Source organism: Tupaia chinensis, unplaced genomic scaffold (assembly GCF_000334495.1).
Source record: "Tupaia chinensis unplaced genomic scaffold, TupChi_1.0 Scaffold000164_1, whole genome shotgun sequence".
NCBI lineage: Eukaryota > Metazoa > Chordata > Mammalia > Scandentia > Tupaiidae > Tupaia > Tupaia belangeri.
This window is the reverse complement of record NW_006159638.1, coordinates 375,839-394,366: the sequence shown is the minus strand read 5'-3', so window position 1 is coordinate 394,366 and position 18,528 is coordinate 375,839. Positions and strand designations below refer to the sequence as shown.

At 35.0% G+C, this 18,528-nt stretch overlaps 1 protein-coding gene across 1 annotated transcript in view; it reads left to right on the top strand.

Moving 5' to 3' along the window:
• LRRIQ3 (leucine rich repeats and IQ motif containing 3) overlaps positions 1-18,528 on the top strand; it is a 169,468-nt gene that overhangs the window by 89,497 nt on the left and 61,443 nt on the right. The window contains exon 6 of the mRNA XM_006146036.2: positions 8,907-9,027. Within this exon, the coding sequence (XP_006146098.1) occupies positions 8,907-9,027 (121 nt within the window). The remainder of the gene's footprint in view (positions 1-8,906; positions 9,028-18,528) is intronic.

Below are 18,528 nucleotides of genomic sequence, written 5' to 3'. Positions count from 1 at the left end.
AATATCTACTGTAGTCACCATTTGATTTTTACAACCAAGTACTTAATTTAGTGTGATAACTACAAGGGGGCGTCATAGCTCTTTAGTTAATTTATTCCAATTTTCAGGAATGTTTTCAATACTTTTTTCTTACCGTGATTAGATTAGATCAGATACATTGGTATATGCATGTCTTAACTCATTTCCATAGATATTATAGATTTTTTTCTTAGCTTTTCTACTCTAAACAATCTAAGAAAGCTCTTTCATTGCTGTTTTGACTCTTGGACTTACAGTGATGTAGAATCAACAGAATAGTAGAGAGATATGTGAGAATAGAGATATAAGAATTCTCATCAGATGATTATGTTGGTATATATATATGTATGTGTGTGTGTATATATATATATACATATAGATAGTGTTTTTGTGTGTGTATGCAAGTGTGACAAATTCAGGAACTGGCACAGTGAGGGGGGGCACTAAAGAATTCAGAGTCAAAGTTGAGGTTCATAATAAAGGGCAAAGAAAAAGGGAATGGGGGAGTTGTGAAGGGCTCTCCAATAAGAGGAATAAGAGGCTGTGAGTCACTGTAAAGTGTGAAACAATTCAGAAATAAGATAATGCTTAAAGACATTAGAATAAATATGCATAGAAAATACAAGCATTAAATTTCTTTTAAATTATTTCTGGTTGTGGGACTGTCTTCAAAATTATAACTTGATTTTAGGTTGTTAAATTAAAGTTTCTAAATCTCTATCCATTCCTTCTGGCACTTCTTTTGGCACTACTCATTCAACATTTAACAAATACCTGAGTATCTGTTGAATGCCATGGACCATTCTCTATACTGAGTAAATAAGACAAGCAAAGTGTTTATCCTTGTGGACTAAATTCTAGGAGAAAAAATTTTAACCCAAGCAAATAAATAAATAAAATTGTATTAACTGCTATAAATAAAACATGTAGGGTTCAGATAATAATAGAAATAAGCCTTCTCTTAAAATCATTTAAGTTTTTGTTTTTGTGTTAATTTTTTTCTTAGTTTGGCCATAGGATGTGTGCACTCACAGTAGACAGAGAAAGTGAGAAATCATCCCTCAGGGGGGATGGCCATGCCACAATTCCTTCTCCTCCATTCTTCCAGGATTAAGTCATGTGCACACACACACCTGGTTTGTTTTTCAAGCCACTGGGTCTAGACTCAAGTTGCGCAGTCAAGTAAAACAGTCTGTCACATGGGATCCAGCCACTTAACCTCTATGCTGGCCCAATCAAATAGTTTTTCTGAGGAGATAACATTTAAAGTTAACATCTGAAGATAAAGAGCTGTTTATGCAAGGTATGGAAGGAGAATGTTCCATCTAGAGAGAAGAGTTTGTCCAAAGACCTGCAGCATATGTAGTTTGTTTTGTTTGGGGTGTGTTCAAAGAACTGAATAAAACCCAGTGTCGTAGGAATATAATAAAAAAGTCAAAAGAAGCATAAAATGTCTTTGCCATGTTTTGTAGCTCATAGCAAGCATTTATACAAGCCTTCAGGAGACTTACAGCTAAAAAGAGACATGATCAGATTTACAGATGGACAAGGGTAAATATATCTCCTAAGAGTCAGGGTCAAGGTAAAGACCAATAGATGGCATTTCTGTTTGATCAGGAAGAGTTGATTATGGAAAAAGTGATTATCGCTTTAGACGAGAGAATTAACAGTAGAAACAGAAGTGAAGGTTTGAAATTTTGAGATAAAATTTCCATGATTCGCTGCTACCTTAGGTATAAGGTGTCACCATCCAGAGTAAGACTCAGGAGGCATCATCTCAAGAGAAAAAAAAAGTTTATTGAGAGAAAGAGTGCCCTAGGGTCTAATGCTGGAGTTCCCTCAGCCCCCACCAGAAGGGAGGGGGTTTCTTTTATAGGATAATCAAGCCATTCTGGGAGACTGTATGCCAGACTAATATGCAAGGGAGTTAGGTACAGTGGGATAACCATACATGAACATTTGGTGGGTCTTTTTGATCCATCTCCAGGAAGTTAGACCTTCCAGTACTCTCTGTGGGTCTTATCTGCTACTCTCTGGGTCATGTAACCTTGCAGTAGCAGCACCTGGGATGTGAACTCTTGCCAAGACCGATTATGGAAAAGTTTGGCCTTCACTCCTTATCAGGCCTAGAACCATACCAAATGGTGCTCAGGAGAGTTTTACTGTATGGAACCTTACGTAAGGTTTAAGAAAAGGGATTAGACAACAAATAAATTACTAATTAATTTACTTATAATAAAATATTTCAATCTCATCACTCCTGTTATTCTTTTTTTTTTTGAGAGAGAGAGATTTTTTGCTACAGGATGCACGTGCTTGCTGGAGAGACAAGAGACACAGAGACAGAAAAGGGAGAAATCATCTCCCAGGGAGATGGTCACACTGCAATCCATTCTCCTCTCAGGGTTTAGGGCATGCATGCACACATGCCCAGTGTAAGTTTTAAGCCATCGGCTCTGAGACTCGAACTGCAGTCGACTCTGTGGCAGTCCAACAACATAACCATTACACCATCTGCTAGTCCCCATCACTCATGTTTTAAATCACATCATTTATTCTAATAATTAAATATATTTTGTCCACTTACAATATTTATTCTTATACAACTTTATCTTTTTGATTTGGCCTATTCCAGTTTGTTGATAATATTTTAGATTCCTGTCTGGTTTTGCTCTTTAATGATCTCATCCGAAAATTTGATAAGTATTTCTTACACACGTATTGACATACATAGAGCTGAAATATTTATATATTATGATATTTGAGATCTTATTAAGGTTGGCATCATTTTATTAATCCTCACTTTTTTCTGTGCAGTCACTCAACATTTCTGGTCCCTAATTAATCACATTGCCTTTCTATAAGAAATAAAAGGGCCAGCAGGTGGCATGGTGGTTAAGGTGCTGGACACTCTCACATGGCCAACGAGGGACCTGGTGGCCAGTTTCTCACTTTCTCTCTCTCTCTCTGGTCAAATTTTTAAAAAATGAATAAATACAATTAAATATTAAATATTCTTTTTAAAAATGAAAAATTTTATTAAACATACTGCTCAATGAAGGTTTATCATACCAAGAATGTCTGTACCTGTTTAAAATGACATTATATCTAATGTATTTTAGTTTGTTGTCAACTTATTTTGTTCTTTGGTCATTATTCTTTCCTAAATATAAATATTTTCTGAAATTATTGAGGAACAGTGGTAAGCAAAGTAGTACTATAGTTGATAGATTATACTTTCTGTTACTGAAAACAAGATGTTTATTAGATAATCCCCAATCTTCTGATAATTTATCCTTTTCCATGATCTCAAAAATCAGTGTGTCCACACTCCTTTTCTTCTCAAATTACATTTACTAGAAAAGTCTCCTCCATCCTCCCTTTTTTTTTTCTACCTTGGCAGCTGCATAAGACTCTGTTTAGGTAGAGCTTTAGACTTTCATATCATTTTTTTATAGATTTGTTCTATTGTAACATATGCACCTTTATCATGGTTTCATCAAATGCCTTTTTATAAATGCAAAGAAGGGAATATTCTTTCAAATTATGACATGAAAAAAAGATAAAGAACTGAAGAAATTTCTGAAAGGGAGCTAACCATTTAATTTCTCACCTTAATAATAAATATTAGGATTCTCTTGGGACCAGCAGGTGGTGTGGTGGTTAAGGCGCGTGACACTCCCACATGGCCAACCTCAGTTAGAGTCCTGGACCTGGTGGCTTTGCTTTCTCACTTTCCCTCTCTGTGTGTGTCTCTTTCTCTCTGGTCAAATTAAAATAAGTCAATGAATAAATAAAATAAAAAATAAAAATAAATAATTCTTAAAAAGTTAATATTAGAATTCTATAAATTAACTTTATCTGTGGTACAGATCAAATATCTCATATTTAACAGATTTTTTTTTTTTAGGGCATTGTAAAACAGTATTAGTGGAAACAGGGTTGTTGAGCACAAACTATTTTCTCATGGGTAGGGAATAAGTGTGATATCTAAGAAGAAAGAGTCAATTTTTAAAAGAGTTATTTTATTTAACTGTATGTTATTTATTTTAAGTTGACCAGAGAAGGACAGGGAGAGAGAAAGAGAGAAAGTGAGAAAACAAGCTGCCAGGTCAAGGACTGAACCCAGAGTTGGCCATGTAAAAGTCCAGTGCCTTTAACCACCACGCCACCTGCCAGCTCCAAAAGCGTCAATTTCTATGGTACAAATGGAATTTGACATCTTTTTTAAAGTTTCATTATGAGAAAGAGAGAGCAGAGAGAGAGAGAGAGAAAGAGAGAGAGAGATTGAATATTAACAGGGTCTCACCACATCAGGGTCCTTCTGCCCCAGCTTTCCCACCAATGAGGACTACAGGTGCACATCATTGCACCCAATCTGTTTGGGGTTGAACTGGGCCTCTCATGTGTCTCAGCCTCTGAGTAGCTGTGCCTTAGCAGGATGCCACTGTCTGTGATCCTTGAGATGATTTTTTAAAGTTTACTTAAATTTTCTCCTAGAGAGAGAGAGACAGAGGAAAAGATGCACCTTTAATAGGGTTTTCACACACAATTCACTCCAAATTCAACCAGCCTAGATTAGGAGCTATACACTTACCTCTCATTACAGGGAGACGCTGGCTTCCTGGGATTTTGCTATGTGGGTTTAGCATTAAAGGCTGCATTCTGCAGCTGGTCCCAGGTGATTTTCAGTATGTGATGATTTGCATTGTTTGGAAGGAGAGTTAGAGAGAACTTACTGAAATAGAGCAAAAACTATAGAAATAGGAAGATAAAAGAATGGTGATAATTCGAGAAGGACTTATGGAAGAATTTCAGACTGAAAGGCATTTAGAACTGATTATTGTAGTTTTAACTGCAGAATAATGTTCTATGGGTTTTTTAGTTTTTTTAAGTCATCCTTGTTTATTAGAATGAAAATAGAAGCATACCTCTCATTACAGGGAGACGCTGGCTTCCTGGGATTTTGCTATGTGGGTTTAGCATTAAAGGCTGCATTCTGCAGCTGGTCCCAGGTGATTTTCAGTATGTGATGATTTGCATTGTTTGGAAGGAGAGTTAGAGAGAACTTACTGAAATAGAGCAAAAACTATAGAAATAGGAAGATAAAAGAATGGTGATAATTCGAGAAGGACTTATGGAAGAATTTCAGACTGAAAGGCATTTAGAACTGATTATTGTAGTTTTAACTGCAGAATAATGTTCTATGGGTTTTTTAGTTTTTTTTAAGTCATCCTTGTTTATTAGAATGAAAATAGAAGCAACATTGCTTGAAATAATATCACATTTGATAATGTTTTTATATTTTGAGTTATTATTATTGGCAACCTTAAAAATTTTAAATATAAGGAGAATAAGTGAGCTCAAAAGAACCTAGTTACTTGGATTTCTAGCAAAGTAGTCATTTTTATCATGAGGTAGACTGAAAAGAAATTGTCTTGTGTAAAGGTTGGTGAACAAAAGATTTTTCAATGAAGAATAAAAACTGAGATTTATTTATTCCAGGAGCAGATAATAGTAAGTTCCAATAATGAACATTATTAAAATCTTTTCACTATCAGTCACTAAATCAGTTGTTTTCAATATATAAATTAGGGAAAATTTTTTATAAAGTTTGAAACATAGAAATTCTAGGATATTTAGTTAAATATATCTATAGTTTGTGGTATAGGGATTTTAGCAGATAATTATAAGCACTGGATCAGGATGTATATTCAAATATCTTTCCTTAATCTTAGAATGAAAGATATTTAAACAAGTACAAGTAAAAGAAGTAATGAAAAAGTAGTGGTAAAAATGTGAGGATGAATTACCTATTTCAAAAGAAAGTTACCAGGTCTGACATATCAAATAGTTTATTTGATTTTGCTGTTTTTGGATGAAGGCGTTATCAATCACCAAAAGCTTCTAATACATCCTAATAATATATTTAGAGGAAAGAGTTACCTTTAATACTCTAGATTATTAGATGCCTATTAAATTTCTTAAGGTTAAAGAGCACAATTATAGTTGTTATGAGTAGTAAACTAATTTAGAAATTTATATCTGTAAAGAGTTTGAAACAATGGCAAATAATAAGCACTATGTAAGTATTTCCTAAACAAATATACAAAAGCAAACATCTTAGAAAATGATCTATCTACAAGATAAGTATCTGTGAGTTGTCAGAATTTAGATCAGTGTTTCTCACTAAGAAAAGTATATCCTGGGGAAGGTTTCCTATATACGAAAATAACCCCTTCTAAGGTTCTGATTTTTTCTCTGTGGCAAACACTATTGTTTGCCTACTCTCAATATATCTTTTCTTGTCTTCTTGGTAACAGGCTCCAATTTTATTCCATGCAGCCAAATACCTAGCAAAGGATTCTTCATGTTCTCTACCCTTTCATTTGTAGCAATGGCAGCCAATGAGAAATTATAACATAAGTTGTTAGAAAAACCTCTGAGAGGGGCCAGCAGATGGTAGTCACTGGATTCTCACATGGACAACTGCGGTTTGAGTCCCAAACCCAGTGCACAGGTGCATGTATGTGCATGTCCAAGATCTTGGGAGTAGAATGCAGAAGGGATTATAGTATGGCTGTTCCCCTTGGGGGAGGAGGGGATGATTTCTTGTTTTCCCTCTCACTGTCTTTCTCTCTCTCTCTCTCTCTCTCTCTCTCTCTCTCTCTCTCTCTCAGTGCACACACCCTAAGGAAAAAACCTCTTAAAAAAAAAAAAAAAAGGGAAAGCTCCGTAACACTCATTGACACGAGAAGTTGGGGTATGTGGGCCCAATACCCAATGCAGGAACAGCAGTGAACATGATTCTTTGTCTCACACTCATGAGGAATTAGAGATGTAGATGGGATAGTAAAGCAAGTTTATTGGAGAGAACAGCTCCATGACAGGCAGGGACAGGTTCCAGAAAATGGATTGCTGAAGAGGAACTGAGGTGAGTGTTTAATCTTAGTTGGGAGGGGCTTCGTCTGGATTTGTTCTCTGGAGAAGTTTGTGTATGTGTTCCCCTCATGGTAGGAGTCACATGCTAAATGGGTCCACTTATTTTTCCTAATTTTGGAGTGTGTGTGAAGGTCAGGAGACTTTATCTAAAAACTTTGGGTCATAAAAATTATCTTCTCAGACTGTGATAGGACCTGGAAGAAACTTTAATTGCTATATTTGTTTTAGGTCATGCTAGCTACCTAGGTTAATCATTGAGTTACTGCTACAACCTGTTTCTTGTGAGCAAACAACTCAAGTGTCTATCTTAAAGTTCAAAAGGGAGCTCTCGAATGAGTAACCCCCATATGACAAAACCTTAAGCTTTGTAAGGCTTTTTTTATTATTATTACAAGAAAGTATTGATTAACAGTCACAAAGATTTTATATTATTTAGCCTTTTGCTATGGGTGCAATTTTGGTCCCCTGGAGCAAGTAATTTCCTCTGGTACCATTTTCTGTGTATTTTGAGCTTATTTCATAGTTTCCTTTGGCCCAATTGAGTTTTCTCTCAGATTTACATAGATTATAGAGTTAAGAAATAACCAGGTACCAGGCTTCGACTCTAAATGTTCTTTTGTGTGTCTTGTGGGGAGGTCAGGAATAGTTTTGTCTGGAAGGCCAAGGGTTAGGGAAGGAGGGGATGTAAGTTCTCAAAGAATAGAACTCAGCTGGCTGGCTTTAAGTAACCCCCTTTTTGTCAGCATTCTATCATGGCTTCCCAAATGCCTAACTGCCTAGCCAGCCTCTTTCATGGCATATGCCTTTTTTCATTACATTTTCCTCCATCTTCTGGATTGAAATGTAGATGTGGTATTTGGAGCTTTAGTAGCTATCATGACTCATGGGAAAACGTTGGAAATAGAAGTCATGCAGATGCAGTAAAATAGAGATAATAAAGAAATTTTCAAAGAACTGACCTTGATCTAGAGAAGCTTCTCTAATTGTCCTGGATCAGTTATGAAGGGAAAAGGAGAAAGCAGAGTATTTTTACATTCTCAACCACTTAAAAATAATTATTTGGGTTACACTTGACAAGCTCCAATCTCCCATGAATTTCCTCTTCAATATTCCTCCCACACATAACTAATCCATATGTACTTTAAAAACTTGTGGCAACCAGCAGTTAACGTAATGGCTATGTCATTGGACTCCCACGTAGTCGACCGCGGTTCGCGTCCCAGACCCGGTGGCTTAAAACTCATGCTGGGCGCATGTGGGTGTGTGCCCAAGATCCCGAGAGGAGAATGGAGAAGAAGGGATTGCAGCGTGACCATCCCCCCTGAGGGGTGATTTCTTGCTTTCCGTCTCTATGTCTCTCTCTGTCTGTGTGGTGAGTGCATGCGCCCTATAGCGAAAACCTCTCCAAAAACAAACAAACAAAAACAAAAACAAAAACTAACTTGTGATAATTCTGCTTCCATATCTCCCTCCCTTTCTTCATACACACAGACATATATACATATACATATAAATATATACATTTACTTTTTTTTTTTTCTGTTACTGTCTCGTAGCATTCTGTGAAATCATTTTGTCCCTTCCTTTTCTACCCTAAATCTTCCTTCAGACTTTCTGGATAACATTATTTTGCTTGCCTCTTTGTTGAATCTCTATTTCTCTTCCAACCTTGATCTTTTGGTCATGGCACATGCATGGCAGGTTTTTTTTTTTATCTCCTTTATGGTATTGGCAACATATGTCATTAATTTTTAATACAAGGACAGCCTATCAAAATTATATGCAATAAAATTCTTTTCAATTTTTCTTAACTGCCTACTTCACAGACCTTTGTTACTGTTTTTAAATGAAAAGCAATCATGATAATGTGTAATGCATATAAGCACCCTTATAGAACTCTGAATCATATACAGTATTGTCAGTTGTCACTGCTTTTATTTTTACAGAATATATATACTATTGATTCAAACAAGTCTAATGAATATAGGAAACATGTTTCTTCTATTCTACATGAATTAAAAGCAAAAGACATGAAATTAAAAAAATCAAGACATCTTATTCAAAAAGGTTAGTTACATGAATTTGTGTTTAATGAACATATTTTGATGACTAAAATGATTAGAAATTAAGCATATTAATTTTGAAATATTTTGGGTTGTTGGAAAAGTCATGATGTGTTTTTCTATATTTTTCTATGCAAAAATACACCATGACTTAATTTTTGACAACACAGTAACTACAAGTGTTTATAAAATATGTGTTGAGACTTCTAGATAAAATGTACTTATCTCAATGAGTATTTTCTTTGTTTAAAGAATTATTTATTCAGTTTTATTTATTTATTATTGTTATTCAGTTTGACCAGAGAGAGAGGAGTGTGAGAAAGCAAGCTGCCAGGTCCAAGACTTGAACCATGGTTGGCCATGTGAGAGTCCAGCACCTTAACCACCATGCCACCTGCCAGCCTCCAATTGAGTATTTTCTAGATATTACATATTCAGGAAACTATTTCATGATTATACAGTATCTTATTTTGATTAGAAGTTGATAATTAGAAGAAAACGTATTAGCAAAGATCATATTGAGCTAACATTTAGTAATATTTGTATTTTATATATTATATTTAAAAATTCAAATACTTCTGTTGTATTAAGTACATTCATATTATTGTATAACCATCACAACATCTATTTCCAGAACTTTTAAATTTTCTTTATCTCCATCTATACTCATTAAACAATAACTCCCAATTACTTTCTAGTCCCTGGCAATCACCATTCTGCTTTCCTACTCTAAAATTTGATTACTTTAAGTATCTCATACAAGTGAGATCATACAATATTTGTTCTTGTGTGACTTACTTATTTTACTTAGCATCATGTCTTCAAGGTTCATCTATACTGTAGCATGTGTCAGAATTTCCTTCCTTAAAGCTAACTGATACCATATTTTATCTATTCATTCATTAATGGACACTTGGTTACTTACACATTGTAAATAATGCTGCTACAAACATGAGTATTCAGGTAGCTCTTTAAGAATCTACTTTTAATAACTATGGGTTTATACCCTAAAAATAGAATTTCTGGATCATATGATAATTCTATTTTTGTTTCAGAGGGATGAACTTGTTTTTCACAGTGGCTATAACATTTTACATTCTCATTAACAGTACACAAGCATTTCAATTGCTCCACATTCTATATATATATGGATATATATATATATATCCATCATAATCGGCACTAATTGACATTTCTTTATTATTTTAATTTGCATTCTTCTAATGATTAATACTATTATACATCTTCATCTTTTTATGCATTTGTCTATTTTAATTTGTCATTTAAAGAAATGTCTGTTCAGGACCAGCAGTTAGCATAATGGCTGTGTCACTGAATTCCCATGTAGTCGACCACAGTTCCAGTCCCGAACCCGGTGGCTTAAACTCATGCCAGGAGCATGTGCATGTGTGCCCAAGATCCTGAGAAGAATGGAAGAGAAGAGATTATGCCATGGCCATCACCCTTGGGGATGATTTCTTGCTTTCCTTTTCTCTGTCTCTCTCCGTCTTCCTGGAGAGAGCATGCACCCTATAGCAAAAACATCTCCAAAAAAAAAAAAAAAAAAAGATTTATGCCCTTTTCATTATTGGGTTCTTTGGGAGTTTTTTGGTTGTTGTTAAGTAGTAGAATTGCTTTATATATTATGGATATCGGTCTATCTCTTATCAGATAATACGATGTGCAAATATTTCTCCATTCTGTCAGTTGACTCTTCACTCTGTTGATATTGTCCTCTGACATAGAAAAGTTCTTAAATTTTGATTAAGTCCAACTTTCATCTTTTTTCTTTTGTCACCTGCTTCTTTTGTATAATATCCAAAAAATATTGATAAATCTTATGTCATGAAGCTGTCCAATTTTCTTCTAAGAGTGTTATAGCTTTAACTATTATGTTTAAGTCTTTTAGCTATTTTGGATTAATTTTCTATATATGTAATACAAGGTAAAGTCCAACTTCATGGGTTGGCCTCATAGTGTAGTTGTTAAATGTGCATCAAAGTGTGTTGAATCCCACACAGCTGTCTGTGATTCAAATTACGGTCCTAGTGGCTTGAAGAATGGCTTGAAGAATGGCTTGAAGAATGACTTGAAGAACATGTAGGTGCAAGTGCATCCTGGTGGGATGGAGAAATGTTGGAAAAAGTATTATGGTTGTTCACACTAAATTGGGGGTGCTCTCTTACTCTCTCTCTGGAAACATACATGTCCTTTGGCAATTATAGAGTCAGTTTCATGTTTTGCATATAGATATGTAGTTTTCCCAATGTTTTGTTAAAAAGACTGTTCTTTTCTCCATTGAATGTTTTTGAAACTCTTGTTAAAAATCATATATGCAAGAGTTTCTATCTGGGCTATTCTATTATCAGTCTATATGACTGTTTGTATGACACAACTATTTAGATTACCGTAAGTTTTGAAGTGAGAATGTGTGAAATCTTTGACTTTATTCTATTTTTCAATATTTTTTGCTTGCTTTTGAGAGTTCCTTGAAATTACACATGAATTTTATGATAAATTTTTATTTCCACAAAAAAATCATTAGCATTTGATAGGGATTGTATTGTATTTGTAGATCATTTTGAATGGCTTCTCTCTTTTTATTTTTTGAGAGATTTTTGCTATATGGCACAAGTGCTTACTGAAGAGACACAGAAAGACAGAAAACAAGAAATCACCCCCCAAGGGGGATGGTCACACCACAGTCCCTTCATCCTCCGTTCCCCTATTGGGAATTGGGGCATGTATACACATTCCCTTGGCATGAATTTCAAGCCACTAGATCTGGGATTCAAACCGTGGTCTACCACTTGGGAGTCTGGCACTTTAACCACTATGCCTCCAGTTGGCCCCTTGAGTGATATCTTAAAAATATTGTTTTAGAGACCAACAGATGACAAAATAGTTATGTTGCTGGACTTTGACATGGCTTACCATGGTTTAAGTTCTGTACCCTGTGGCTTGAAACTCAGGCCAGGCAATTGTGCATGTGTGCCCAAAATCCCAAGAGGAGAATGGAAAAGGAATCGTACTCCCTGGATGGTGATTTCTCCCTTTTTCTCTCTCTTTCTGGCAATCTCATAGCAAAAATCTCTAAAATAAATAAATTAAATAAATAAATAAATAAATAGTTTCCAATCCAAGAACATTAGATGTCTTTTCATTTATTTCTGTCTTCTTTAATTTCTTTCAGCAGTGATTTGTAGTTTTTAGTTTATAATTCTTTTGCCTCCTGGTTAAGTTTATTCTTAAGTATTTTATCCCTTTTGACACTGTTATAAATGGAATTATATTCTTAAATTCCCTATTGGGTTGTTCATTTTTAGATTATGGAAATATAATGTGGGTTTGTTTTGAATCCTGAAAATTTTTAAGTTTGCTTATTAATTCTACCAATTTGTATGTTTCTATGTATGTGAGTGTATGTGTTCACATATGCACATGCATTCAGAAATTTTTGCATGTAAGAGGACATTCTCTGTGAATAGAGATACTCGTACTTCTCTTTTTCAATTTATATTCTTGTTATTTCTTTTTCTTGTCTGATTGCTCTAGCTATAACTTTCTGTACTATATGAAACAGAAGTGGTAAAAGTGGATATCGTATTTTTTTCTAATCACAGAGGAAAAGGTTTCAGTCTTTTATAATTGAATATAATGACAACTATGAACTTTTATATGGTATTTATTTTTGTAAAGGTAGTTTCCTTCTATTTCTAATTGGTTGAGGGATTTTATCATAAAAGGGTATAGGATGCTTTTTCTGCCTAGTCTAATATGATCATATAGCTTTTTAATTTTTAGTCTGTATTACATTAATTTATTTTTGTATGTCATACCATCTTGAATCCTTTTTAATATGCTGTTAAATTCAAATTGCTAGCTTTCTGATAATGATTTTTGCATTAATATTCATGCAGAATATTGGCCTGTAGTTTTCTTGTAGTGTCATTTTCTCTTTGTTGTCAGAATAAAATGACCTCAGAGAAGGAGTTAAGAGATATTCCTCCTGTTCAAATTTTTGAAGAGTGTGAGAAGAATTCATGTCAATTCCTCTGTACACCCCCAAGTTTCATCTATTGCTATCTTTTATAAGAGAAAGTGGGTATGCCCTTTATATTCAAGTTGACCTCAGATCCAAACCCAGGAATTTCCCTTTTTAATTTTCTATTTTAGTTTTTTATTTTCTATTTGCTTGTTTTGTTTTTGTCATTATTGCTAAAGGTTTGTTGTTAGCTTTGTTGATGTTTTTGAAGGACGAACTTTTGTTTTCATTGATTTTTCACTTTTTTATTTTCTATTTTTATTCCTCCCATAATTTTTATTATTTATACTAGCTTTGTATTTAGTTTATTCTTCTTTATTCTATTTACTTAAGAAGTAAAATGAGGTTATTTGAGACCTTTATTATTTTAATGTAAATACTTTCAGCTATGTACTTTCCTCCTAGCACTGATTTTGCTATATCCCATACATTTTAATATGTTCTGTTTCCAATTTTACTTGCCTCCAGATATTTTTGAATTTCCCTGGTGATTTATTCTTTGACAAATTCATCGCTTAAGAGTGTTTTAATTTGCACAAATATATGAATTTTCTCATTTTCCTTCTGTCACTGATTTCTACTGTGATCAGAAAAAGATACTTGGCATGATTTCAACCTTTTTGAAGTTTAAGATTGGTATTATGGACTAATATATAGTATATTATGGATACTGTCCCATGTACATGTCAGGAAACTGTACATTTTGGTGTTGGTTTTAAAGTATTTTTGTATATATCCATTAGGTCCAATTAGTCTGTAGTGTTATTCAAGTCTTCTCTTTCCTTATTCATTTTTATTCTATTATAGTTGTTCTATTCATTGTTGAAAGTGTTGTATTAAAATCTACAATTGTTGTAGAGTTATTTCTGCTTGGAAATTCTGCTAATGTTTGCTTCATTTTTTTTTTGTACCACCTATTTTATCAGGGTTTATAATAGGTTTATATATGTTTATGAATATATTTTCTTGGTGAATTAACTCTTTTCTCATTAGATAATATCCTTCTTTGTCTCTTTATACAAAGTCTGCTGATTTCAATGTTAATCTCAACTTAAAAAATACCTTCATAGAAACATCTAGAATAATGTTTGACCAAATATCTGGGTACTTATGCCTGGACAAGTTGACATAGAAAATGAACTATTGCAGACAGTTCTTCCAGATATGAAATTCTTGGTTGACAGGTCTTTATTTATTTTTTTTCTTTCAGCATTTAAACATCATCTCACTGCCTCTGACCTGCAGTGATTTTGCTCACTTATCTGCTAAAAGGTCATACTTATTTGTTTGTTTGTTTGTTTTTAAGGAAGGAGAAAGAGAGACAGAGAAAGAGCTAGAGTAATATGTTTGTTTTTGTCTTAGATCTTTTGCTATAAGGCATTTGCCTACTGGAGAGACACAGAGACAGAACACAAGAAATCACCCCCCAGGGGAGACCACCATGCCACAATCCCTTCTCCTCCATTATCTTCTCGGGATCTTGGGCAGGCATGCAATGAGCGCAGCATGAGGTTTAAGCCACCAGGTGTGGGAATCCAGCAATGTAATCATTACACCATCTCCTGGTCCCAAGAAATTGGTATTTTTGACAGACTCTTCTCAAGTAACAATCTTCCTGCCCCAGCTTGCCAAGTAGGATTATAAGTGTACACCATTGTGCCTGATGTTTTAAGTTTGGTCTGGAAACCAAACCTTGCCAATGTTGCCTTGTACCAATGTGGCTGAGCCGACTGATCATTTTATTGGAGATTACTTGTGTGCAATGAATCACTTTTCTCTTGCCACATTTAAAATTCTGTGTTTTGCTTTTGATAGTTTATGGTTTTTTTTTTTTTTTTTTTGAGAGGTTTTTGCTTTAGGGTGCATGTGCTCTGCAGACAGACAGAGAGAGACAGACAGAAAGCGAGAAATCACCCCCCAGGGGGGATGGCCACATCACAATCCCTTCTCTTCCATTCTCCTCTCGGGATACTGGTCACTAGTGCACACCTGCCTGGCATGAGTTTTAAGCCACCAGGTCCGGGACTTGAACCATGGTCGACTACATGGGAGTCCAGCAACATAACTATTACATTAATTTCTGATCCCTTGATGGTTTAATTTTAATGTGCCTCAGTATGAGCCTCATTTGTTTATTCAACCTAGAATTCATTGAGCTTCTTTGGTTTTCAAATTAGTATTTTGTCTCAAGTTTAGAAGTTTTCAATCTTTTTTTTTTTTTAAACAACCTCACTTCTTCTCTTTTCCTGGAACTCCCATAATGTACATATTAGTCCACTTGATATCCTGTAAGTCCCTTTGGCTCTGTTCTCTTTATTTATTTTTCTCTCCCAGACTCACTTATTTCAAATGACTTTTCTTCAGTTTTGCTGATTTTTTCCTTGCCTATCTAAATCTGCTGTTGAACCTTCTCAGTTTTTATATTTTTCTGCTTCAGAATTTTCTTCTTAAATGCTTTCTTTTAATTGTTGATATCCTTGTTAAATAACTTTTTCCTGATTTCCTTTAGTTCATTTGTCTATATTTTCCTTCTTCTCTTCAAGCATACGTAAGAAAGTTATTTTAAAATTTTTTGTCTAATAAACTTGTTATGTGTGTTTCTTTAGGAAGAGTTACTAGGAATTTATTTTGCTTCATTAAATGAGTCATATTTCACTGTTTCTTTGTATGCCTTGTGATCTTTTGTTGAAAATTGAGCATTCGTAATATATTCACCTCTTTCAGTAATGACAGCTGACGGCTTTATATGGAAGACCTTAAGTATTTGTGAACTCCTGAGCCTCGACATCAGCTCAGGGTCTTCCTGTGTCTTTTCTGGGAATGCATCTATCTGAACCAGAATGTGTGTGTGTGTGTGTGTGTTTGCATATGTGTGTGCACACACACGCGCATGTGTGTTTTCTCTTTTAGTCCCCACTCCATTTGCAATTTTAAAATGTCTGTATTTCCCTATTTACCTTCAGCTGCTGCTGCTTCTCAGAATCTGAGGGTTTTCTATTGTATTTCTGTGCCCATAATATCTTTCCCCAAAAATCTTCAGGTCTGGAGTTCTCCTTCAGTTTTAATCCACTGTAGTTCCTACCATTGCATTCAGTGGTTTTCATCCTGACAAACAAATGTCATGATCTCCCTTCTTAGCTTTCAGCCATGTGAGACAAAAATTAGTCCTTTAGGTGATCCCTCGAAAAATCAGAATGTTCCTATTTCTACTCTGTTCTTTCCATCCTGAGGAGGGAAACTGGAATGGACCACTTTCTTCTAACTACCACACTGGGTAAATAGGTGGGACAATGGCAAATTAAAAAACCACATAATTTTCCACTGTTTTAAATGCCGCTTTTTCTTCAATAGGGCATTCATTTAGTTGCTGTAATTCTTTGTCTCATTTAGAGCTCTTGTGTCACTATCTTGTTGTTTATTGGATGTTTCTATTGGAAGAAATATTTTATCTTCTAATTCTTCTTTTTATAATTATTTTAAATCAAATTTATAAAACCTATTTTTTTATTGTTTCTTTTACACAGGCGCACGCACACACACACACACACACATATACACACACTTCTGTTCTTGGTTCATAAATGAAATCTTGCAATATACTTTCTGTGTTTTGAAGGATATTAATACTATATGGGTTCATTTAATTTTTTGTTTGTGCCTCCACTGCATACTGTGTTCTTTTTACTTAGAATTTTCCTCCAAAATGTTGACTATCCTTGTTTTCACTCACATTTAAAAATTAGGTTCTGAAATGCTATTTAGAAATTCTGTGTATATATATATATTTCTGATTTTAATTTTAAGATTTAATATAGAATAATTGATTAGTCAAGACATTTTATTATAAGACCTGACATATAGTTTTTTTCCAGATAAGGAATAATCCAATCTTGTGTCTATGATAGCAATCCCTTCTCCTCCATTCTCCTCTCGGGATCTTGGGCACGCGCGCACACGCGCCCGGCGTGAGTTTTAAGCCACCGGGTCCGGGACACGAACCGCGGTCGACTACGTGGGAGTCCAGCGACATAGCCATTACACTAACTGCTGGTTCCCAAGACATTTTATTATAAGACCTGACATATAGTTTTTTTCCAGATAAGGAATAATCCAATCTTGTGTCTATGATACGTGAAAAATTGCCATTGTTGGGAACAGCAGTTAGCGTAATGGCTATGTCGCTGAACTCCCATGGAGTTGATCATGGTTCGAGTCCCGGACCCGGTGGCTTAAAACTCACGCCGGGCGCGTGTGCGTGCGTGCCCAAGATCCCGAGAGGAGAATGGAGGAGAAGGAATTATGGCATGGCTATCCCCCCTGGGGGGTGATTTCTTGCTTTCTCTCTCTCTGTCTTTGTCTGTCTGGTGAGTGCACACGCCCTATAGCAAAAAACTCTCAAAAAAAAAAAAAGCCATTGTTTGTGGAGAGCAGTTAACTTGAAAATATGTGATTATAACATGTGTGAAGACACATATAGATACGTGTTTTTGTAAGCTACTTTAACAGGGCTATTGAGAAACACATATATAAAAGCAGTATTTGCTGTTGTCAATGGTTGTCTTTTTGTTATTGTTGATACTCAATACCTTGATACTGTCTAGTATTAGGCTAAAGGAAGTAACAAGAGTTTATTAGATTGTCCCACAAAAAGATCAGAGAAATTATATGGCTCCATTCATTTTCACAACTGGCTTTGCATTCTAATTTCTCCTCCCTTATTCTCTTTGCATTCCACTTCCTTCTTCCCCATTCCTTTTGCATCCCATTTTCCCCTTCCCCTATTTTCTGCCCTATAAAAGAATAAACCTGAGGCTGGTTCTAGTCACAATTTCTCCATCAAAAATGTTGTGCCCACCCGATCCTCACTTTTCTATACCCGTGTGTCTTTGTGTGTTTGTCATTGTGTCTATTTCTAATCCACAGCCTTTCCCCACTCAGAGAAATGTGTTCATGCCAAGTTGGTCCCAGCAAAGTGGTGCCTAAATGGGGGCTCAGCCTTTTGTGTTGATTTTGCAGTTATCCTTCTTTTCTTCACCTTTTTGAGTATCGTGTCTAGATATAGGTCTTTTATATTTTTTTGCGTTTGATTTACCAGTTTGTCCGTGGGGTGTTCTATTATTTAGCAGTCTCACTACTCATGCAGGAACCCACACTGGCCTTGGTGATGATTTTGGAAAAATACAAGCAGACCCTCAAACCCATTCTAACACTGAGTCAGGACCTTTTTAGTCTCTTGAACTAAGATCTTTCCATTTTAATTTTAAGATTTAATATAGAATAATTAATTAGTCTTTTCTATCACTTGGTAGTGGATTTTTGCAGCCGTGAGGACTTTTGATGTAGAATTTAAAAAATTCAAAGTATATAAGGCAAGAGAAAGCCTTGAGTGAGGTGTTTTAGGGATTACCTCATCTTTCCTTTGTGTGGAGAGCAGCCAATCTGAAAACATGTGATTAAAAC